At 38.6% G+C, this 25,212-nt stretch overlaps 1 protein-coding gene across 2 annotated transcripts in view; it reads left to right on the forward strand.

Moving 5' to 3' along the window:
• Positions 1 to 25,212, forward strand: part of Cont (Contactin) — a 105,893-nt gene that overhangs the window by 72,833 nt on the left and 7,848 nt on the right. For both annotated transcript variants that reach the window (XM_083117740.1, XM_083117739.1), the window contains exons 19-21: positions 6,719 to 6,887; positions 12,061 to 12,194; positions 14,358 to 14,541. In XM_083117740.1, coding sequence (XP_082973866.1) covers positions 6,719 to 6,887; positions 12,061 to 12,194; positions 14,358 to 14,541 — 487 coding nt within the window. The remainder of the gene's footprint in view (positions 1 to 6,718; positions 6,888 to 12,060; positions 12,195 to 14,357; positions 14,542 to 25,212) is intronic.

Genomic DNA, 25,212 nt, shown 5'->3' on the forward strand with positions numbered 1-25,212 from the left:
GTTTGAAGTGGAATCAAGACTATTCTACATGCTGCTATTGGCTATTGAAAACTGAATCGAGGGCACCTTGATTGCTGTACATTGTCCATTGACAGCTCAATAAGCGATCTGGCTCAATAAAAGATCCTATCTGCTTCTCAAGACTGCCTACAATATAAACAAGACTGCGACGGAACCACTAGGAGTTCCACTGCATTTCTTTCATATCAGTGTCTCCCTGATGGCACATTGGAGACGTCGTTGCCTTGTCATCAAGGGGTCCCATGTTCGATACCCGGTGGAGGCACATAGTGGTTCGGATCCCACTTTAAACTGGGGACAAGTGTCTCACTTTGAGAAGTTGTTACAAACCGTATTTGTTGTTTTGTTTCTTTTTGTGATTGTGTATGAATTTGTATGCTTGGGTTTCTTCCATGGTTCTGTGTAGCTTATAAGAGCCAATAAGGTTTGAACTTTCAGCCCTCCCCCATGCGACGCAGGAGGAAGTATAAATATGGCCTGTGTCAGAGGACAGGGAGAGTGTGTTTTTGAACTGGATAGCAGAAGGGAGAGCGATCTTCGGGCTCCAGTGGCCTCCCTTGAGAAAAAGCATCCCGAGGCAGTTCTGCCGATGCTCAGCTTTCCACTTGGCAGTTCTGCCGTGGGGCTCACGTTAGAGGAATGTAAATAATGTAACTTTAGAGAATTATTGGAAGAATCCGAGCCTTGTTTTGTTTAATTGTAAATAAATGTATAAAGCCCATTTCTGCGAGTTTCAGCAATCACCCTGCAACATTAATTCAGTAAGTTCTTGCCTGTGATTGATTCTTTGGTTCCGAGCGCTCTGGTGAGGAACGGGATGGGAACCCAGGACTAACGAGCCTATTTAGTTGTTTATTTGGGGTTTTCCTGCCAGAAGCGGCCCGGTAAGGGTGGAGTGTTGCGGAACAGAGAATTATTGGGGTCTCGTCCTTGGATTTTTGTGTGAAAGGACACAGGCAAAGAAAGGAAAACGGTTGCTGAAAAAGGGTCGAAATGTTGACAAGGGCTCAGTTTGCGTTGTCGTCCGTTAATGGGGATACGAGTTCGACGCCAACAATGGGTACAGAAAATAATGCTACAGTAACAAACAGGCCGAGGATTCTTCCAGACGACATTAGAGTACAGTTACCAACTTTTAATGGGGAAACAAAAGGGATGGAAGTTTATAGCTTTTTGGATGAACTGGATGCATACAGGGATCTTTTGGGCATAAATGAAGAGGAATTATTGCTCTATCACCTTCCGTTAGCGTTGAAAGGAGAGGCGAAGGAATTCTTTCATTTTGCAAGGCCGTTTGAAGGATATGTGCAATTCAGGGATTTGTTGCTCAAGAATTTTCATGGGTTGGATCACGAACGAGAATTAGAGCGATTCTTGGATTCTCGCTTTCAGCTAAAAAGCGAGTCATTGGCAGTCTATATTCGCAAGATAGATAGATGGTTCGAGAGGGCAAGATCCACCGCTACAGTCGAAGAGAAGGTTAATTTTATTCGGCGTAAATGTAACCCTGTGTATCGTGAGAGATTAAGATGTCAGAATTTCAACAGCATGAAAGAGCTTCACGCGTATGCTTTGAATCTGCAGGGAGAGATGTTGGAAAACGCTACGTTTCGTCACTATGAGACAGAACAGGAAATCATTAACTTTGCCTTGAGAGGCGCCACACCTCCTCAGTCCGAGGGACTGGTGGCCGTTAGAGGGGCGAGAAGCGCCGCGGGGGAGGATCTATTACATGTTCTCGATCCTGCGAAATATTCGAGGTTAGGGAAGGAACCCCCTGCTGTTTCGAGGGAGACAAAAGCGACTACTGACCACCCAAGAATGTCTGGCAAAGAACGCAAGTGTTACGTTTGTCAATCAACTGCACATCTGGCAAGTTTTCACCGAGCTGCAAAGAAAGATAATGTTTCAGAGTCAAGAGAACGTCATGGACAGGGCGTGACAGTGGGACGCGCCTGTAATGCGACAAAAGTAAAGATGTCAAATAGTAAAATTCAGGAACCTTTCGTTTTTGGAGAAATAAATGGCATTCAGATCCCTATGTATATGGATACCGGGGCTAATATATCCTGCTTGAGTTTGTCTTTATTTCGGAAATTGGAAGGAAAGGGAGCCAAATTACGTCATAGCAAGCTGAATGTACAGTTAGCTGAGGGGAAAACAACAACTGTGGGACATGTCTTTTTTAATGTTACTTTCTATGGTCAACGGGTCCGAGAGAAATTCTTTGTATTGGAGAATTCCCAGAATGACCTGATCGCCGGTAGAAGTTTTATGGCCAGGGCGAAGATTTTAATTTCACCCGCGTTGAACGGTTGGGCTTTTCTGAATGAAAGGGACGATATTAATATTATTCCTTTTGACACAATTGGGAAGAAAGAGAAGAAAACTAGTAACCTCCTGTCTTCCACTGTCATTCATGTAGAAGAGAACCGCGACAAAGAAGTGTTGCAAACCCCCAGAGCCGAAAAAGTCAGGAAAAAGAAAAGGTTATCGGCGAGGAAAGAAAAAGAGGATCATATTCCGATTAGCGATCTGAAGGATGTGAATGAGTTCCAGGAAAAAAGGAAGAGAAAGAAGCCTACTTGCCTGGGGAGAGAGGACTCTGGTTCGAGTCCCGGTACTTCGGCTGCGCGGGAAACGGAACAAGAGAAAGTAACCTTAGTGGACATTAAGGAAGATGTAATGGCACGAGCTAATTCGGATGATGATGGACGGAACAGCGAAGATGAAGAATTGTATTGCTCTGTTTTCTTTAAACGTCTTTTGAGAGACAACCCTGACACCGCTTCTGTTGAACTCATTGGTGATGTAACACCTGAGCCTCGTGGCGAAATCAACAATTTCACTCAATCAGCAATAGAACCTAATGCAAAGAAGTTGGAAGTAAATGAAATAACAACCAGCAATATAAACTTGGAAGATAAGCGATTATGGGCAAGAGAGCAACGGAAGGACCCATATTTGTCTTTGTTAATTGCGTGCCTTAAGGGAGAGGAAGTTCAATTGGATGAGAAATTGAACAGGAAAGTTTTCGATTTTCACCTGAGCACTTCTTATCTGGATGGAGATGGGATTCTCTACAGACACATAGAAGAAGGGAAGGGGATGTTTCCCGTGTTTGGACAGCAGCAAAAGATTTGGACACCGGATTCGTTGAAACCGGAAGTGCTGCGAATATCCCATGACGAAGTTCACACCGCACATCCAGGAGCAGCTAAGACTCTGTTCAAGATTTTGGAACAGTTTACGTGGAAAAATGTCTACTCTGATGTTAGAGATTACTGCAGATCATGCCTCACCTGTTTGAGATAAAATTCAGATTCTTGTAAAAAGATGGGATTCATGAGAAGTCGCAATCAGCCACGCCCAGGAGTGAAATTGTACGGAGATTTGTTTGGACCATTTCCGACCAGTTCTAAGGGGCGTTATCGCTACGTATTTCTCATTGAAGATTCTTTTACGAGACACATATTCATGGAACCCTTGACAACAGTGACAGCTAGGACAATTTCCAATGCATTACTGAAATATTGTTACCTTTACGGTTTTCCATCGATATTTACCAGTGACAACCAAAGTGTGTTTCGTAGCCGTCTTTTTCGTCAAGTACTGAAAACCATCAACTGCAAACCCGTTTACATTACTCCATACCGCCCACAAGCAGATCTCGCTGAAGCAGCAATTATGACAGTAAAGAGAGTGATATCCAAGTTTTGCACGGAGCACAGCAAGTGGTCAGAAAACTTGGATTCGATCGCATTAGCAGTGAACAACCAGGTGAAAAGATGCCCGAAGCGTGACGTACGGTTTCTGGTGGAAACGAAAGGCGCCGGGAAGAACGGTCAGCTGACCCAGAGTCACCCCATGGAGTTTCGGGGGAAACAGCTGGGTAGATCATAACAAACCATTCTTCTCTCCTTTGCCGCATCCCTTAGAAAATAGTTTCTTTAAAGGGACAGTTCTAATTGAAATCTCCATTAGTTAAAAGTTTATTTTTATTCGGAGGCATATTACTCGCGAGTGTTTGCACTTTCTGTAGTAATTAAGCAGAAAAGTGCCGCGATTTCACGTGCTGGACAGTACTCCTACCCTAGGAGTGGATGGGAAGAGGTTCGATCCCAGAACCTCACAAGAAGGAAGCCGCCTGGAAGAGGACGTCCTTGCCATGGATGTCAAACAGCCCACACCTGGAAATGGACTTCACGACGATGAATTAGGATGTCACCGGTTCCAGAGATCACAGGATGCAGTGAGGAACATTCGGAGAGACTTATTCCGGGAAGTGTAAAGTCAGTGAAGTGAAGTGAAGTGGACGGTGTTAGTGTTTTTTTTTCTTTCAGGCAAACCTCACCACGACATTGGACACTCAGACTTACCTGGGGTAAGCCTTTTTTTTTTCGGTGAGGGGAGTATAATACTGTTACAAACAGTATTTGTTGTTTTGTTTCTTTTTGTGATTGTGTATGAATTTGTATGCTTGGGTTTCTTCCATGGTTCTGTGTAGCTTATAAGAGCCAATAAGGTTTGAACTTTCAGCCCTCCCACATGCGACGCGGGAGGAAGTATAAATATGGCCTGTGTCAGAGGACAGGGAGAGTGTGTTTTTGAACTGGATAGCAGAAGGGAGAGCGATCTTCGGGCTCCAGTGGCCTCCCTTGAGAAAAAGCATCCCGAGGCAGTTCTGCCGATGCTCAGCTTTCCACTTGGCAGTTCTGCCGTGGGGCTCACGTTAGAGGAATGTAAATAATGTAACTTTAGAGAATTATTGGAAGAATCCGAGCCTTGTTTTGTTTAATTGTAAATAAATGTATAAAGCCCATTTCTGCGAGTTTCAGCAATCACCCTGCAACATTAATTCAGTAAGTTCTTGCCTGTGATTGATTCTTTGGTTCCGAGCGCTCTGGTGAGGAACGGGATGGGAACCCTATTTAGTTGTTTATTTGGGGTTTTCCTGCCAGAAGCGGCCCGGTAAGGGTGGAGTGTTGCGGAACAAAGTGTGCGGTGGTGGTGTTGTGAGTTCGAAAATGGCCGAGAAGACCTTCATGACAATGAGCAGTCGAGCCGTCCTTACTTCTCGCTTACAACGGAAATCATTGCTTGCGTGGATGCAATGGTGAAAGCAGATCTGCATGTGCATCTGAAGGATATTTCCAAGGAGTTTGGCATTTCTTATGTCAGTGTTTATGATATCATTCACAAATCCTTGGGGTATTGCAAGGTTTCATGTCGGTGTGTTCCTTAGCTTTTGGATGACCTGAGCAAGGGCAAGCGAATGATGGCTGCACTGAAACATGTGAGCATTATGCCGAGGAGGCTGAAAGATTCCTGGATTTCATTGTCACTGGAGATGAAATGTAGGTATTTCATTTCACTCCAGAATCAAAGCAGCAGAGCATGATGTGGAAACATCCACATTCGCCTGTCATGAAGAAATTCCGCAGAATGCCATCAGTCAGGAAGTTGATGCTGACAGTCTTCTGGGATCGCCGAGGACCACTCCTGCTGGATTTCATGCCATAAGGTGCCATCATCAACGCTGACAGCTATTGTGGCACACTCTGACATCTACGAGCTGCCAGCAGGTAAAAGCACCAAGGGATTCACGATGTGCACAATGTGGTTATCCTCCACGATAATGCCAGGCCTCATGTGGCAAACAGGACCATCGATAGACTTCAGTCATTCGAATGGGAGATTCTGGAGCATGAACCGTATAGTCCAGACCTTGCCCCAGTGATTTCCACATGTTCGGTCCACTGGAGAAATTCGTGGCAGGACAGAGGTTCATTTGCAAAGACGAAGAGAAGACTGCTGTCCTGCGGTGGTTCCACGATCAACCGGCCAAATTTCACAACAGCGACATCTCCAAACTAGCAGTGCGATGGGACAAATGCCTGAACTGCTGTGGTGGCTATGTGGAAAAATAATGCAAGGTACATAGAACAATTCCTATATTTTGATTTCCCTGCATGTTTATTATTTCGGCTGAAAAAAATTGGGGCAAAGATTTTCGTTTGCCCTCATAATACTTGGCAGTTAAAAATCAACAACCCATAAGTGTCTGTGACTGTGCATGCATTGAAATTTGACTTTTCTGCTTTCTGCCTTTTACCCCCCTGGTCCCAATAAATGTAAAAATTTCATTTATACATTTTCCTGTTCTTTTAAGACAGTCACCTGGAATAATAATTGAGGTACAACTGAAAGTTGAAATAAGAGGTGGAAGCAGAACACTTTTCAGACAATTTTAATGTCCACGTTTTCTTGATCCAGGAAGCCAGGTAAGAGTGGCAATGGGACTTGAAGTTATGAGCACAAAGAACAGCTGATTAGAAACTCTTTTGCCCTAAAAGAACTGTTGTGCTACTGAGTTTAGTGCTTTTTGTTCCTTATAAACTTCTAAACAGTTTTGTTTACAATCAAAATTGGTTAGCCCAAAAAGTGTTGCTTGTGATAGTTTGTTTGACCAGTATTTTTGCCGTAATTTATTGACGAGTACGGACTCTTTTGTGTTTATCTTTCTGTTCAATTTTGTTGTAAGAATGTTAGGCTACCTCTGTGGCCAGGTAAGTGTAAATAACAATTTTAAAATGAAAATTGTTTGAATTTAATGAATATAATATTCTTTGTTTATAGATTTGTATTTTTAGTTCCAAAATTTTATTTGATAACCAGTAATTTTTCCATTTCACAGTTAAAATATTGGAAGAAAGAAGGACGGGAGGAAGATTCTGTGTATTATTTAAGTCGAAGCAGAAAACCATGGGCTCTAATTGTGGGTCTGCAGCCTGATACTTACTATTTTGTGAAGGCGATGGCATATAATTCGGCTGGAGAAGGTCCTGAGAGTGAAAGATTTCTTGGTGAGTTAAAGCGTAATGTAATTAATGGTACATTATACAGGGTCCTCCATTCAGCCTTGAGCACCTTGACGGCGGCACGCTTAACGACTGACCGGATGCCAACCCCTGTCAAATCCCGTGCGATATATCTGCTACGAAAGCCGCTAGCTTCGAAATTATTTCAAGTTCTCAGAATTATAGTTACAATTACATTCTAAATAAGCACGTTAATTGTCACGGGGGATGTTGGAAATGTCCTCGTGCATCCACTCGTTTTTGGCACTGTTTTAGGAAATTTGTGGGCTGATCCCAGAGATTTGTTTTAAATTTCATGCAATAATAGGCTAACGATTTGCCATAAAATGCCTTTTCTTGTTCCTTGGCCAGATAATGTAGGCGTTTATGTTTAAAAATTGTGTTGTGACATTTCTGAGTGGTATTCATTGATTGATTGATTGAGTTAGTGTTTTAAAGTGTGATCCAAACCACTGTGCCTCCACTCGGTATGGAACCTGGGACCCCTTGATCACAAGGCGACAATGATACCACTATACCATTGAGGAGGAGCGTAGAGGTAATGTGATCACCTTGTGACCAAGGGGTCCCAGGTTCAATACCCGGTGGAGGCACATGGCACAGTGGTTCGGATCCCACTCTAAAAACTGTAGGTCCAGTCCCGATTAGCCTTATTGTGCATAAAGTGGACTTAAAACAACAAATCAATCAATAAAAAACCAATGAGGAGGCACTAAAGTTGTAAAAGAAAGAATGCATTGGCGTCCCGTGAAATTATTTGCGCCTTATTAAATCAGTATTGATTACAGCCTGCAAAAAAATTGGATCCAAAAATTTTCTTGCTCCCGTCATTGTTCTATGTGATGCATTGTAAATTACCAGAACAACTATGTACCTGAGAGAGTGGTATTCATGTTTCACAGGTATAGTGTTCTTTTGTGACTGTTTTAGTCGCAAGTGCTTATTTAGAAGATAATAGCTTTTTCAGTGTCTAATCCATAAAAATAATGAAAAATGTTTAGCACGTTTAGTTTGATTTCATTTATTTTACTTCGCGTTTTGTGCCACTTTTTGCTAATTTGTGAAGATGGACATGAGTGATATGATGAAATTGATGAATGAACACTCACAAACATCCATGCCCAGCCCAGGAATCTCAGAGATGCCAATTTTTACTGTAATGACCTACTATGTTATGATAATTATTGCAAATTCATTCCTGCAACAAATACAGTTACAATCATTAAAGTGTCAATTACAATTATAATCAAAAGAAGCAAGTACCTTGTCACAACAGATGCTGGAAATGTTGTCCTGATGCATCCACACAGTTTTGGCATGTTTTTCGGAAATATCCATTGACACGCAACAGTTCAGCTTCTGAAATTGCTACAGTTTCTCTCCTGATATTCTTCTTCAGTTCTAATGTCTGAAGGCGTGTTGCATTGACTTTATTTTACAATTTTCCCCATAGATAAACACGTTACTGATGCTAACCGATAAGTCAGAGTGACAAAAAAAGAATGGGAGAAGAAGCCACATTAGTTTAGGGATTGAGATGTCACGGGTTCGTGTTACGAGATGAGCACGAAACACTTATGTCCATGTACACTGAATCGGTTGATTTCGCTAAATTTGGCAGGAAACTGGGAAATGGCACAACATGCGATAAAAATGTGAGAGAAACATTGCAGAAATGCGAGATTGTTAAAGAAAGTTAAATTTAAACAAGGCTGCAAATCTGAAACTTAGAAAGTACAACAATGGAACAAAAGCTCTCTCTCATTGATGAAAAACAACAGGTGAAGGAAGACACTTTTTGTGATCAAAATGTGATAAAAGTATTGTAGGCCAGTGAGTTATTTTCAAAGAAAATTAAATTTGGAAAAGGCTAGATATCCCTTTTCATAACGAGTTCAACAATGAACGAAAGGTCCCATTTTTGATGGGAAAGGAGAATTGAAGTCACAGTGTGTGATCAAAACGTGATAAAAATATTGCAGGATAGTGAGTTTTTTCAAAGAAAATTAAATTTAGAAAAGACTAGATATCCTTTTTTCAAAACGAGTTCAACAATGGATGATAGGTCCCATTTCTGCTCGAAAAGGAGAGATAAAGTCACAATTTTTTATCAAAATGTGATAAAAGAATAGTTTCTTTTCAAGTAAAATTAAATTTAGAAAGATAGGCTAGATATTCTTATTCAAAATGATTTCACAATGGAAGTAAGGTTCCATTGTTCCCTGTAAATGTAACCTTGCTTTGTTAGAGAAGAATATTAATCGTGGATCAATTACCCCACCACTAACATTCCCCATAATTCATTTACAAAAATTTAACTGACTCTCGTTCTCAATTTGTTCACAAGGTTTCGCACGGTATTTCTGTGTGGAACAGGCACACCTGGGAATTCTGTTGAAAATCGTCTACGAACAATCCTTCCAGAATTTGTAATCGGATACAAATTATACATAAAAACGTTTCGTTGTATTGATTGATTAAGTTGGTGTTTTACGTCCACTTAAAGGCTAATCGGGACTGGACCTACAGCTTAAAGTGGTATCTGAACCAGTATGGGCCTCCATCGAGGAGGCCCTATGTTTTGTTGTAATGTGTGCGTGTGTGCCATTATTAAAACTATAGCAAAACACAAAATAACACTTGGAACACTATACACTTAATAAACACTGTATAAAACAATAGAAAATCGCAAGAACACTTGTAACACATACCCACTTTCAAAATACGACTGAACTGAGATCGCAAAGTTACTGAAATGGAATAAGGTTAAGAGGTTAAGAAAGAAATCTACAAGTTATGCTCAAAGCCATGTATTTCAGTTGGCACTCTGGTGCCATGAGCTGTTAGGAAACTTAAATTCCCTTTTAGCGTGTCTTGCTACCAAAGCTACGTGAAATTTCCTAAAAACATGCCAAAAATGAGTGGATGCACGAAGACAACATTTCCAACATCCCCCGGGACAATTAACATGCTTACTTTGAATGTAATTGTAACTATAATTCTGAGAACTTGAAATCATTTCGAAGCTAGTAGCTTTCATAGCGGAGATATCGCACACGATTTGATGGGAGTTGGCATCCGGGCGGCCATTAAGCATGCCGCCGTCAAGGCGTTCAAGGCTGAATGAAGGACCCTGTATCTTAACAGTCTCCAAGCATGTAAACAGTGTTTAATATGTCATCGCATTACTTTGTACAACCCTCTTCAGATAAAGTGGTACACACTATAGGATTACTTGGCTTGGTAACAGCACATTAAGTGTTCAACTTTCTATTTTGCCACCGAAGTTCCCAGGGTTGAATCCTGGCTTGCATATGTATGTTTTTTTGTGAGTATTTCTTCATCACTTCTAATCGTCACTCATCCTCATCCTCATGATTATGCCAAAGTGGCAGAAAACTAATGTAAATTGGTGAAAATACAAAGGCAAACTCTGTAGATAGGGATATTAATTTTTACAATTGCAAAAATTTGAATTGTGAAAAACTAATGTCATTTTTAGGATCCTGCAAAGACCAGCATCCCCAATGATAAATTATGCATAAATTTTATTCATGAAATAATATTAAATGCTTTTTTTTTTTTATTTTTTATTTTTTATGTAAAGTTAACAGCTTTTTGGAAAATATTGCCAAATTATATCAGAAACACACAAAACACTGCAATTGAGGCTGCATACAGTGGAACCTTGATTTTATGGTTTTCAAGGTAGTAAGCTGAGAATACTTCAAATGTAGGAAAATGTAACCTTGAGGAAAATTCTATAGCATTTTGCTATGTTGGGAGCATGTAGATTAAATATATAATGCTGGAAATTGTAAAATCGGGGTTCCACTCTACTTGCATCTGTGACAAAGATATGACTGTCAAGTAGAATTTCCTTCACCACCCCTCCAATCTCTATCGTTGTCAGTCACATTGAACTAGCAAGAGCTTCAGCACAATAATAGATCACCTCTGTTTTTTTTTGCAGCACAGCAAAAAGGTAGCAGAATGAATCGGCACATATTTATTTGCATAATCAAATCCTTCCAAACTATCTACATACACAATTCAAGAAGCTTATCAATTTACAGCCATTTTTGTTTAGTCAAAAAATGTTTGCCACTATATACCGCTCATATACTGTTTTACTACGTTTGTCAATTTTTATTTACCATAACTGTTGGTTACTATCGAAAACATTGCCACACATGTTACCCTTATTGGTAGATGTCAGAAGGGAGGTGGTGGAGAATGTGGTCATGTCTGCCTGAACATATGCTTGTCACACAGCATGGATTTAAAGAAAAGAGCAAGTTTGATAGGTTCAGAATATGAAGAAAGAGCAATGAAGTTTATATTCTGTGGTTACCATGTCAACTAGAGTTTGTTTTGTGGATTGGGTGAGGATGTAGTATATGGGTACATGATTTTGTTGTACAACTTAATTTAATCAGTGTTGTCTCATTTGGAGTTGAACCTAGTGACTTTTATTTCAACTATGGGGAATGGGATGACATCAGTATTTTGTCCATGTAAGAAAACTCAACTGAAAAACCAAAGTTATCATGCAAGTTTTGTGACAGTTAAATTCCTTAAATGTATTCATGCTAAAATATGAGTTTCTACGAGATATTATTAATTGGAATATCATAAAATGCATAAAGACAATTCTCTCTTTATATACTAACTTATTTATGTACTGAAATGAAGTATTTACTTATTCATGAACATAATTTTCTAATACCAGTAATCTTTTCTTTTGGTCTGCCACCCGAATTTTTGAGAAGGAATAGATGGGTGTTCTTGAGAGTATGGTGTAAGGTAAAGTTCTCCGTGCATATAGCACCATGTTATGAAGGGACATTTGGGGTATGTGGGGGTAGGGCCCCACACATTCTTGATCTCAGCCACTTTTGGAGGTGATGTGATCAGAACCAGCCTTTATCCCCCAGGTACCCTTTGATTTGAGGCTGGGTGAGCCCCCAGAACTGCTTTATGCAGGGATGAGGCCAGAAAAATTCTGACCTTAGATCAGAAGTGACCACCAAAATTAATAGAACATCATAAACGGTTCCATGGATAAGTGAGTATTTCATTTCAGTATATTAATTTGCTACCAGTCTTTCTTTTCCCTAAACATGAATACTAACATATATTATTATTGTTCGTTTAGAGCGTACATTCAGAAAACCACCTCAGAAGCAGCCCACAAATGTACATGTCAATTTTGTTGATCCAACTACTGTCAGTGTTACCTGGAGATATGTTGCACCAAGTCCAGATGAAGAACCTCTTACTGGTTACAAGGTAAACAAATGTTTCAATATTTTCAGTTTTTTCCATACACAAGATATTATCATATTTACATGTGTATAATGCACACATTGGTTTTTGATGGGGAAAAGCAACAAACAATTATATCTCATATATAATGCACAATATAATTCAAGTTCAAACAATTGCTTTCTTAGTTTTAGGTTGTAAAGCTGTTGCTATGCCAATCAAGAGCAAATGACACCATACCTTTTCAATGAGTCACCTGTTGCTATGTGGACCAAGAGGAGAATATCGTCTTGTGTATACAATGACCCCCTCTCCCTCCACTGTGTTTAGCATCCCTTCTGTATCCCCGTTGTTCATTCTGTAGTAGAAGATAGCGAGATCAAAATTTTGTTATGGATTTGCAGTGCTCAGGAAGTTATTTCTTGCCCAACAAATACTGCTGATACACATCCCATGTTACAGGAGTTGCATGCTCGAATTCTGCCAGAATGATACAGTGCCGCTTTTCTCGGCAGAACGTTCCGTTACTAAGTGAAAAATCATTGGGAAATGGCAATTTCATTTTTATAGTGTTTTAAAGAATTATTATTACTAAAGAAATCCAACCTGGTAATTTATATTTTCACCAGTTTATATATTTGTGTTATACGCAGTGACATAATGAAAACATGCATGTATTTAATGTTGGCTGTCCAAATTATTCAGTACATAATACACACCACAGTTTTGGGGGGCAAAAATTTTGGAAAAATAATGTGCATTAGACATGAGGAAATACGATATTACCATATGTATTAACTCAATAGAGTATAACCTGTGAGCTGCAAAAAGTTTCAAGTGTCAATCGTGCAGTTCGGGATTGAAGCTTAAGAACCCACAAAAGTATGGAACTGAGGAAAACAGCAGTGAAAGTTCATCCATTGCATTGTGGCTTATGTATTATATTACCCTGATGTTCCTGTATGTTTTGCCAATTACCTGGCTAATGGATAGACCTTGTTCACTAATGTGTGAACAACAGGAGACTGTGCAGCAACTACACCTAATGTTATCTCAAGTTTGAATGGCGTGAGAGTTATCAAGTTTTATTCCAGAGCCGTTCAATTATTCACTAACTGTTTCTCTCTACATTGTGCCAACTTCTGTGGTGCAGTGGTTAGCACAGCAAGATGCCAGGGGTCCCTCATTCAAACCCCGATCTAGGCATGCATTTTCTTTTGTGAGTATCTCCTCATCAATTTCAACATATCATTACTCATCTTCATCTTTATGAGTAGCCAAAAGTGTCAGAAAAGCGAATAAAATAAACCAAATCAATCAATCAATCTCTTTAGTTTGAAATTAACTTGCCTTAAAAAGAAATAATATTTGGTTGGACTAAGATAATTCCAAAAATTGATATAAAAATTGTCATTACTCATAATATTTGTTCTTTAAAATTTAATGATTAATTATTGATAATTCATATATTACTTTTAGCTCTACATTGTGTTTTTGTTGATATTTTTTTTATTTTGTAATGGAAGTTATTTTATTTTACACACGCTGTGTCTGCAATATTTTTTTTCTGCTACTTATAGTTAAGCTATTATGCCTTAAAAAGGATGTAAGATGAAATTAATATGGTTCATAGTATCTGGTGAATGTTCTCAACAAATGATATTCTACCGATCTGACATAGAAATTCCATATGGTTCTTGTAGAATCAGAATGGTTCATTGACCTTTTTAATAAATGTATGTTAACCAAGCGACTGCAATGCAAACAAAGCTGTATATTTAGACATTATTTTAAGTAACTAGGGCATTTAGATTACATGTTTATAACCATAAGAATTATAACAGAATATTGCACTAAATTTATAGATATTTATAGATATGTTGGAACTGAATAAACCAATATACAGATTATGCCTGTATTGGCTGATATTAGTAGAGTACAGATTAATCTCTTTCACCCCTAATAAATGTTACATAGATGAGAGCAGAATTCTGCTATTTTATTGTTTTGTGATTATAATGAAATTATTGTTTTTATGAATATAATGAAAAACTTATCATGTACCTTAATTTTATTATATAAATTTCTAATATACAGCTGTAAATTATGTAAACCAGAATCTGAATTAATTTGAAAAGGGAATATTAAAACTATATATGTATGACTAAAGCTGTTTCTTTGAAATAGGTTCGAGTATGGGAAGTTGATCAAGATATGAGCACAGCTAATGATACAATTGTTCTGCTTGGTGGAAAACTGGAAGCTTACATTCGAGGACTTGCTCCTGGGAAAATGTACAATTTGAGAGTATTGGCCTTTTCCAATGGTGGTGATGGACGTATGTCATCTCCAACATGGAAATTCCAGATGGGTATGTATTGTTATTCTAAACACATAATCCATCACCCCAAAAATACCTGACTGAACCATCCTTATTACATACTGTGAGAGTTATAGTACTGTGGATTATTTGTTGTTTTTATTTAGTTATTATTGTATTTATTGTTTACACTGTTTAGTCACAGTCATAATCTGATACTAGTTCCATATACAGTCAACTCTCGATTCTACGACCCCGGGTAGAACGACCCTCTCGAAGTAACGACCCTTTTCCCGGGAACCGTGAAAAATGTAGAAAAAAGTTGAAAAATTTGGGAAAAAAGTTTTAAAAAATTGAAGGAAATCGGCCGAAAAATGCGTTGTTTTTTTTTCACTCATTCCCTTCACGAGCGCTCTACCGCTCACAATTGGGTCTGAACTAAAAATAGACATCACTACACCATTTTGAGTGATATCCAATAGCACTTAACTCCTGCCCTCCCTCCCTCAAGTGCACCAATGTTATTCCGCACCCGACGGTCGCTACCCAAGCCAGGCTTGTTTTGCCACTCTTGCACTTGGATAGGGGAGAAGAGAAGATCGAATGTGCTTCGATGTTATTTTAAATCGACCTTGACTTGTTTCCTTGTCCTAAGAGCTGCCGGAAACTTGGGGGGGGGGGGGGGTGAGCAGACAGAAATGACCGCTGGATTTGCAGTCTTTGCTATGTGTATGGGAGATCTCATCGATAAATACACCAGCTTGAGAGATAAGGTCGCAGGAAGGTTCCAAAAAACAGACGTGTGGCACCTGGAAGTCTGTCCAGCTCTGACCTAGAGTTCAGAAGGTTCCGACAACTTCCAGTAACCACTTTTATTCAAAACGTGTTCTTTTTTTTCCTGTAACATGTCATAAAAAAAAAAGCGAAATTGTTAGAGATAATCAAAACCACATAGGCCAACTAAAGATCGTCAACCCGCTTAATGCGTTGTCATCCAGGTTTCCATGAAAGTTTACTTCGATCTTACGTGCATCATAATCCCACTACATACGTTTTCCTAATTGTGTCGATGTCATAATATCTGCCAAAAAAATGTTTCGTTGGCTGACTGACTTCTCCCTCTTTTCCAGTCAGCAAACGTGGGGGGAGGGGCGATGCCGATTGTTTCAGCCACGATTTTCTTGCTCGTGTGTGCACACGGGTGGATTACAGGCGAGGGTGGAAGAGGATCCACCCCTATTCCTTTCCTTTGACGTCTGAAATGGGACAACCAGTTCTGGATATATTCTTGAAAACGGACAAAAATCATAGAACAAGTAAAAAAAAAAAGTGCCCCCTTTCCCCAGCTCATTCTCCGCCACTGGTGTGCACGGCAATGTTGATAATTGCAGAATTCAGGTCCTATTTTTTTAATGCTGTTGTCTGCATAGGAAATATTGCCCGTATTATTGTCTGTTGCATGGTAAAACGTAAAGCAAGGGTCATTTTTTTTCTTTACACTGCTGTTAAAAGTTCCGTCTTATTTTTCTGTTCTGCCACCTGTTGCTCGAACTTCCAGCCGGTCTCCTTGTTTTTACGCTGCACCTGGCGCCAGTGTTTTGTCTAGCGTCTGCAAAGCTCTTGCTTGCTGATAACAGCAATGACTCATGCAGCCCGGAGGAAAAGGTTATTGTTTTGAATCTCGCAAAGCTGTTTTGATTTGACGATAACGAAATTCGATCTCCTGAAAGGAAAACAAGAGTTAAAATAACTTCATGTTCTGCGCCTTCTGTTCTGATAAGCAAAACTGTAAATTTAATCCGCATCAGCCTTTTCTTCAGAACCATTCAAGAAAAAAAAAGTTAAATGTAGGAATGTTCGCTGAGACCGATTAAAAAGACATTATTCATATTCAAGGGGAAAACTTTTGGAGGAGTGGGTGTTTGACATCAAGAATAGTCCTAAATCAAACATTAAATAGTCGATTAACCTGAGAGTAAATAACGATCTACCATTTTCATACGTGCATGCGCAGTGAAATCCAATTCCAAACCCGAATGATTATCGACTGCAACGCTGTTTAATGAGGTGTCCTAGAATACGCACTGAGTGAAAACAGATCGCAAGTTGCGCGTTTTCTTTTTCACGCTGGATTACAATGCAAGTCAAGGAAGGAGTTTGGACTGCTCCCTTGAAAGGGGGAAGGGGTGAATGAAGTTGGTTGAAGCAAAGAAAACGTGACCTTTTTTTACGATGTATTTTACACTGCGGAACCAGAACGAAATTTACAGCCCCGCCTTTTTTTTTTGTGCGCCTGGAAAGGTTGTGTTGTTTCTCCCGAGAGATCTAAGCTTACCAGTTAATCTTGTAACAGACAATGCTCCAGTAGACCCGTATAAAATCCAACCTTCATTCTGCCAGATATCTTCTGACTTTTGCTGGCGCCAGTCTGACTGGTGTCAAGATTCTTTGAGTTTCGCTCGCAATAAGCGAGAGATTTATTTTCCTTTCCATAGGTCTCACTGCAAATGGGTTTCTCATGAACTAGAATGGTAAGAATTTCCTGGGAGAGCAACAACTGTGCACAATTGAAAGAAAGTAACATTATTTTAAATCCTTTTTTATGAAAACGTTTTCATGTTCCATTTTCCTTTTCACAACACGCGTCATGTGCATAACAGGTTGTATAACTACCAGGATACATGGTGTTACCATCTCCTATGCATCTTTATGTCCGTTTGAGCTCCGTTTAAGCTGAAAATTGGTGCAAATTCCAATAACGACCCCTTCGAAACAACGACCCTTTTCCCAGGAATTGTGAAAGGTCGTTGTATCGAGAGTTGACTGTACTAAACTCTGTGTTCATTCTACAAAAATTGATTAATAGGTAGTCTACCTAGAGAGGTAAATCCAATTCAAATAAAGCATCAATTATGCTGACTCACTGGCATAAAATCTCACCATGAAGGAAGTCTCAGAAAAAAATTACATTAAAACCCCCTCCCCTCTGAAAGTGACAAATTTCATTAAAGAAAACCCACCTAGTCTAGTTTTGTACTGAACAAAATGAGGCATAGTTTGTAACTCTAGCATTCGTAGTTTCCAAGATATAAAATTTTATTGAAAACCTTGTGGAATTTTAAATTCCTTCCGAAAACAAGCACGGTCTTTACATTAGAATTTTGTTTTTTCTACAGAAGTATCAGCAGCAAGTTTGCAATTTTTGCCACGGGAATTTTGAGTCCTCATATTCCAGCATTACACACTTGGGGGCCCACTGAGGTTAACATTTATTTTTAAAAAAAATCATTTTCTTCTTCTATTTGATATTTTTTTTCCTACCATGTACTTATAGCCTAATCTTAACTGAACAAAGTGAGCTAAGATTTGTAACTCTAGCATTTGTAGTTTCTGATTTAAATTAAATTTCCTGCTGAGAACATGCCTGGTGTTGGCACCTACTTATGGAAAATCACCTCCAGCATTTAAGGGTTAAAGAGAAATAAAATCTGCTCTAAAAGTAATTGACCATCAATTTAGAGATGAGTGGCAAAGCTTTTACTAGATTTTCTGCTTTCTCTACCACATTGAAGGCAAAAGAAAATTCTTCAATGAGACAATTGTTTACATCCAACATGAAGAGGCATAGTTAGTGGGGGAGAGGTTTGAGTTGCCGTTTTAAGTCCACTTTATGCACAGTAAGGCTAATCAGGACTGGACCTACAGTTTAAAGTGGAATCCGAACCACTTGTGCCTCCACCAGGTATCGAACCCGGGACCCCGTGATTGCAAGGCAATGACGCTACCACTGCGCCATGGGGGAGGCCCTAGTGGGGGAGAGGGGAGCCCCCATCAAGTATAAATGATTGGAGAGCAAGCACCCTGTAATCAAACTGAGAGCCACTGGATTTTGTCATATGCTAAAGTGAGACTTTTCCTGAGTTTTGAGCATAAAGAATGTTACTTGGGTATTTTTGTTCTCTGCCCTTTCACTCTTGTCGGAAAACATTCCTGCAGGTACAGAAATGCATCACCATCAAACAGGGTTGGCCCGGTTGGGCCCAGCCCAGTTTTCCCCATGCAGGTTTTTTCAGAAAAACCCACCATGAAAAAAACCAGTCAAAAAGCTTTTTTTTTCTTTTTTTTTTCTTTCAGAAAATGTTGTGAAATATTGCTTTAAATACTTGTGAGGTTCTACAATTGTAAAAATATTTTGTAAAACTTGTACTGAAAAGGCTTAGCAGAGCTTATAATACTAAAAATAATGATGCCAGCACAAGTCATAGTGGGTTTTGTCGGGCTATTTTCCTCAAATCGTGCCAGAAATGGACTTTCAATAGAAATATAAAGAATATTTATCCAAGAAACAAAAAAGAAGAAAGTACCAGAAATTTTTACATAAAACATTTGCATTGCGTACTTGAACAAAAGCTTATACTTTTGAAATGTGGTAGCACTTTGACCATCAGTCACTTCCTTATGTGGGGGAAGTCATAGTGGCACATCGTAGTTTCAACTGTGATGATGATCAATCAACTTTTGCATGTTTAAAGCATTACAAGGGAGAATTTAGTACATTTTATTGAAATGCTGTTAATTGTGGCATAATTAAATCTGAACACTATAAATTATTTTTCTCATCATAATGGGTTGCTTGCCTATGGAAGATAAAATGTTATTCATGTCTGGTCAGGAGCTGTATACCCTTGTAAGTTGTGCACCTTCATGATCTACCACAATTTCAGTTTTTCTTTTTCTCCCCTTTTTTTTAAGGGGTAAGGTTACTCAAGTAAATACAGTGTATATGTATACTTTCATATTTTGATCATTTTTGACATTTTCAAATCTTTGAATAGACTACAGTTTTGAGTTTTGTGCATGAAACTTAACACGAAAATTATGTACTTGCACAATAATAAGACAATAAAATTATCAAAATATTATGCATGAGTTAGGGTGGGTGAGCAGAGAGGTATAAGTCATCTATTTAGTGGCCATGATAACCACTGTAAATTTAGAATCATTTAGGTAAAATTATTTCTGCAGGTAGAAAACTTGAGCAAAATTGGGCAATGTGTTTCAAAGATGTTGGATGAAAAACTGATTTTGCACCATGTTTTCCCTCTATGCTATGCTCTAATGTTTTTTCAAAACTTTCGGAGTATAAGGAATTAAACTAGGGATGGGCCGATATGAAATTTTGGCCGATACCGATAAAGTACCGATATAAAGTTTACCGATACCGATAACCTATATTCTACCGATCCGATATAAAATTAGATATGGTACTTGAAGAACATGAAATGTTCCTTGATCTCCTTAACAAATGTGTATTTCGAGGTGACTGCAGTGCAAAAGAAGTTGAATATTTAGACAATTACTTTTTTAGAAAGTAGGGCATCGAGATTGTCCATAAAAATTACAACAAAATGGCAGAATTTTGCACTGAATTATAAGATATTTATCATTAGAGCCCGGAAGTTTGGCAAAATGCTTCTTTTTATCTACTGCATATATTGATAAAATTTTTCCGGATATACGTTTCTTATGTTGTTTCGAATGTTTTAGAAGCCTTTTCATTTTGCCTATTTGGGACCCCACTGCCTATTTTTAATTATAATGCCTTTGCCTTTTTCAATTAAATTGGACCATTTTTTTTAAAAAAAATGTGTATATAAATTATTTTTCTCCCAAAAAACGTTGTTGACATTTATTTTTCTTCCGTTTATTATGTGAATATTTTTCGCCTTATTTAAGTAATATTGAACTCACGCATGTTTCAACATTGCTGAAGGAGAAAAGTGTGAGAAAAAAGTATTTCATGCTGAGTCAGGATATTGCCTTTCGGTTAACATTTCTTGTGCATAATTGACTGCTGAAGTGGACAGGTTGATTTCGAACACAAAGAAAATATTTCTGAAATCTCCCTCTCGAACCCGAAAATTTCAAGAAGTTGCGATTGAGCTTAGTTTACCTCAGTAACCAGTCTTGACGAGATAGGGAACCTGGATATCAGCAGCTATATATTATGCTAACAACCTTCAAAAAATCAGTGAGGTGATCGATGCTCTTCCAGAAAATGAAGCGGCTTCAATTCGTGAAGTGAAAAAACTCCTGTGCTATTCAAGTTTACTTTTGCTCATTATGGTGCATTGCCAGAGACAATTACAATTATAGCATCCATGAAAATCTTCGAGGAATCTATGCAGCAGATGATGGAAGTGCCAGGAGAAAAGGGGTGAGCTGTTGCGGAAAAGTGCTAACGGGTAGTGAGTGCAAATGACGACTTGAAACAATTGAAAACAATTTGTGATATTCTAAAAGGTGAAAATGCTGTTACCAAAATGAGTCCAGCTACATTAGCTTGTTATATGTATGCTCCAATAACTTCTGTCGAAGTAGAAAGATCATTTTCTATTATGAAAAACATTCTCTCTGACAGACGACTATCAGTGAATGTTTAGAACTTAAAAAGCACCTTGTAGTTATGTGCAATCAAGACGGAGAAAATAGAAATGCTCTTCCCAATTTAGATTTTAACATTTTGCCAGAAATTATAGATAAAAGTAAGCGACTTCTAAATGTGCCTTTTTTCGGTTTATTTTGCCTTTTTTGTCATTTTTAGTGGCTATTTACCACATTATAAATGTATTTTTGCCTACCTATTTTAACGAAAATAAATGCCTGAACTTCCAGGCTCTATTTATCATATATCGGATCGGTAAAATAATCGGTAATTTTAGCAATAAACCGATACACCGATATGCCTATATCGGCCGATACCGATAGAGTACCGATTAATCGGTCCCATCCCTAAATTAAACTGAGTGATTTTATAGATTTCATTGGTCAACAGTTTTGCAGTAAAACTTTTAAAATAATATTTCATAGTTTAGGAGAGGAGAGGTGGTAAAATCACAAATGTCATTTGAGAAAAATTGGTCACCATGTTTAAAGATAGTACAGGTTTAACATGTCTTGGGAGAGCACTGGGTTACATTTCCGTAGATTAACAAATACAGGTCTCAGCAATGTTACGGCATCACTTGAGTTTTATAAAAACACTGTAATATAGTGTGTGTTTCAGGGAATGTAGGGGTAAGTCACCAATTGTGAGACCATGATAACTGCAGCATATTTAGAGGAGCTGAAATTAATCAAAACTAGATGCAACTTGAGAATGATTTTTGTTTTGCATTTGCATTTGTTCAAAGCATTGCAAGATTGTAAACTAAAAATGAGTTTTTCATATGCTGAGGTAAATTCCAAATTCTGACACCATCTCTGCCTAAACTACATTTTTGGAGATAAGAAAAGACAGTAGGCTCTTTTGAGAATTTTAGGGCAACACTTAAGCTATAGTCTGACAACAAATGTTTTGAAATACAGTGCATGTTTGGACCAAATCAGTCAGACAAAGAAATATGGCAAACTTGTAATTTGGCATTATTTATGCTTGAAACATCCAGGAAGATAATGGGAAAAAACAACTGTGATAAACTGCAAACAAGCTGTACTGAAGCAGATTTAAAACATTGTGTTGCATTGTATATTTGGATTATCTAATGGTCTATGGCAGCTTGTATGGAAATGAAATACAGTAAAACCTCATTAATCCAGACCCTGATAAGCCAGACTTCACTTAATCAAGACAGGCAAAAGGCAAAAAATAATAATAATAAAAAAGCAGAATGCAAGGTTTTAAATGTAGCTAGAAGCACTGTATTGTCATATTGCTTTACATTTTACTGTACTGTACAGTGTATTTAGGCCTATGTCCTTTAAATACACCATAATAAACGTGTTTTGTTGCTATAAATGGAATTTTAATGCACTTTCTACTGTTATTTTAGGTAATTTCAGTTAATCCGGACTTTCGTTAAACCAGTCAACTTATCCCCCCCCATTAGTCCTTATTAATGAGGTTTTACTGTAAATGAGATAAAAAATGTGTGTGTAGCTGTAGCATATATAATGCATTCCACACACCACTGCATTCACAAACTAATTTGTTTCATAAACTGAAGTTCAGAATGTAATATTCATTAATAGTATTTATTAAAAATGTGCTGCATGTTGAAAAACATATACTATAACATGCCTAAATTTGAGTATCTTTGCAGGGGGAAGAAGTAACAAATCTGATTGATAAAATTGAAAGTCCCACTGTAAAAAAGTTACAGTTATTGTTTTTTTTTCTGGGAAGAATGGTTCTGGCACTATTCAAGTTGATTTGTTATTTAACTGTGTTGCTTGTTAATGTGTTCGTCATAACAACTACTCAAAATTATGTTACGTTCATAAACAATGATGCATCCAAGCAGTGGCGGCGATTGGGTTCCAAATCTGGAGGGGGGGGGGGTCGAGGACAGTTAATTTCCCTTTATACATAAGGTTTGGCATAGTGAGAGGGCAAAATTAGAAAAATAGAAGGGAGGAAGGGATTGATTGATTTGGTGTATTTTTATTATTATTTTCTGCCAGATTTGTTTGATCACAAAAATGAGAATGAGTGATGTGATGAAATTGATGAAAGAATGTAGAAATAATATCCATGCCAGGCTGGGATTTGAACCCGGGACCTCTGGCGTCATAGGCATTTCTCTTGTTAAAATAAGTCCTCACCTATAGTAAGATGCCAGTACGGAGTATTGTTGTTGGCTGCCCCCCCCCCCCAAACACAGCTTATAACATATTTTGTAACCCCCCCAACTTACCGGTAGTCTGATTGTTGGATGCACTAAAGTATGTGCCTCTTCAGGGAATGCAACCCTGAAAACTGATCACATAGCAACAGCATTAAGTATTACACAATCCAGGAAGAGAAGAATCAAACTGTTAGACAAATGCTTTAGAAGAGATCATTTTAACAGAAAGGTTAACCGGCCCTCAGTCAACTATACCCTGTCTCAGTTATCTCTGGAACAAGACCATGCATAGCATCAGAAAAGGGGAGGAAATAGAGTGTGCAGAGTGAAGCAGTACATGCTGTTGCAAAGGCTGGTAACTGCAGTCGCTTACCCCTTCTCCATGCAATCCAGTTCCCTCTCATGTTCATCGGTAGAGCAGTCTCACCTCACTGCTTGTGCAGAGACTAGTTTTCGTTTGCCTGCTCCAGAGATAGTTGGGACAGGGTATAAAGCAATTCAAATTGAATATTACGATATATTACTACCAGGGGGAAAATGTATTTCATTTTTAAAATATACATTTTTAAACATAACCTGAAAAAAACCAGTTTTGCCCGTTGGATTTTTTCGAGCAAAATGCCAACTCTACCATTAAAGAATAAGAACAACACAAATTACTTCCTCATGCCTAGTTTGATTTGGAGAAGCAGTGACAGTACTTTATCTCAGGGAACGACTGGTTCATGTGCAACATATTTCTGGTCAGGTTCCAGTTTTGGCTCCGTGGTCACATTCTACACCCCCGATTTGGTGCACATTTCAAATATTTTGATAAAAAAATTAGTTTCTTATAACAAAGGGTGTAACAAAATAGCATGGAAGGTAATTTTTTAGATCTACACATGCTACTAAACTTACGTTTTTGTAATATTAAAATTCCTTGCGTACGTAACGTCAACATGGTTTTTGAGGGCTTCCATCATGGATTCATGTCACAGGCGCACCTCTACACATTTTCTTTTTCTTCTTATGATCGACTTCTGGATTGGAATAATTTGCAATATGTTATTGTATGATGTATTGGCGGGTTGGAGATTTCAGACATTGGAATTGATTTGTGTGACATACAATTCACAAACAAAGGACTATGGTGCACATTTTTTTTTTGGCAACTGCAGGCCGTAAAGGGTTGTATTTTCTGAATGACTTGTGGGATGGGATAATTTGCAACTTGTTAGGAATGGAAGCGGAGGGTAGTATTCTGTGGAAATGGACAACAAAGACTTAACTTCGACCTGCAATTCAGTGCTTGGCCTTGGGATAAAGAGGCAAGTTACCTTCTGAGGTTTAATTTCTTGGTGAAAATAGTGTTCAACAGGTGGCTCTGGCCAGTTCCTAACATGCCTTCCAAAGGGACTCAATAGAGAAAGGCGAGGCTGCGATAGCGGCAGAAGGCAGTAGCTACCCCTGGGGCAGAGCCCGGAATCGGCGGGAAATTTGGAGCCAGCAATTTTTATGAAAAATTGACTTTTATATATATATCCATCGGTACGGGTGCAACGAAACTAACTTGGGCCTCCCCGATTGAGCAGTGGTAGCGTCATTGCCTTGTAATCAAGGGGTCCCAGGTTCGATACCCGGTGGAGGCACATAGTGGTTCAGATCCCACTTTAAACTGTAGGTCCAGTCCCGATTAGACTTCCTGTGCATAAAGTGGACTTAAAACATCAAATTAACCAACCAACCAAACTAACGTGGCCACAAGTGCAGTTCCACCTCGCCACTTCAAACGGCTACATCTCAACTTCAAACGATTGTACAGTCGTAAATACTTGTTTCCGCGCTCTAAAATTTTGTTCTTCAGAATTTGCAACACACAACCTTCATAAAAAAATAAAAATTCCTTGCGAAATCGAGGGTGTAGGATGTGACCACGGATCCCCAGTTTTGATCTTGCAAGTCATCGTGGTCCAGCGTTTGGATTTTTACCCATCTTTCCCATTTACAAATGAAACCAGGATATTTATTCACTCTAATAAACTTACGGTTCATTTTTCCATGCACAGGGTGGCTACTTTCCGTGATTTCCTTGAATTCCGGGAATTATGCATAA

This window comes from Lepisma saccharinum, chromosome 2 (assembly GCF_977018435.1).
Source record: "Lepisma saccharinum chromosome 2, izLepSacc3.1, whole genome shotgun sequence".
In the NCBI taxonomy this organism is placed as follows: Eukaryota; Metazoa; Arthropoda; class Insecta; order Zygentoma; family Lepismatidae; genus Lepisma; species Lepisma saccharinum.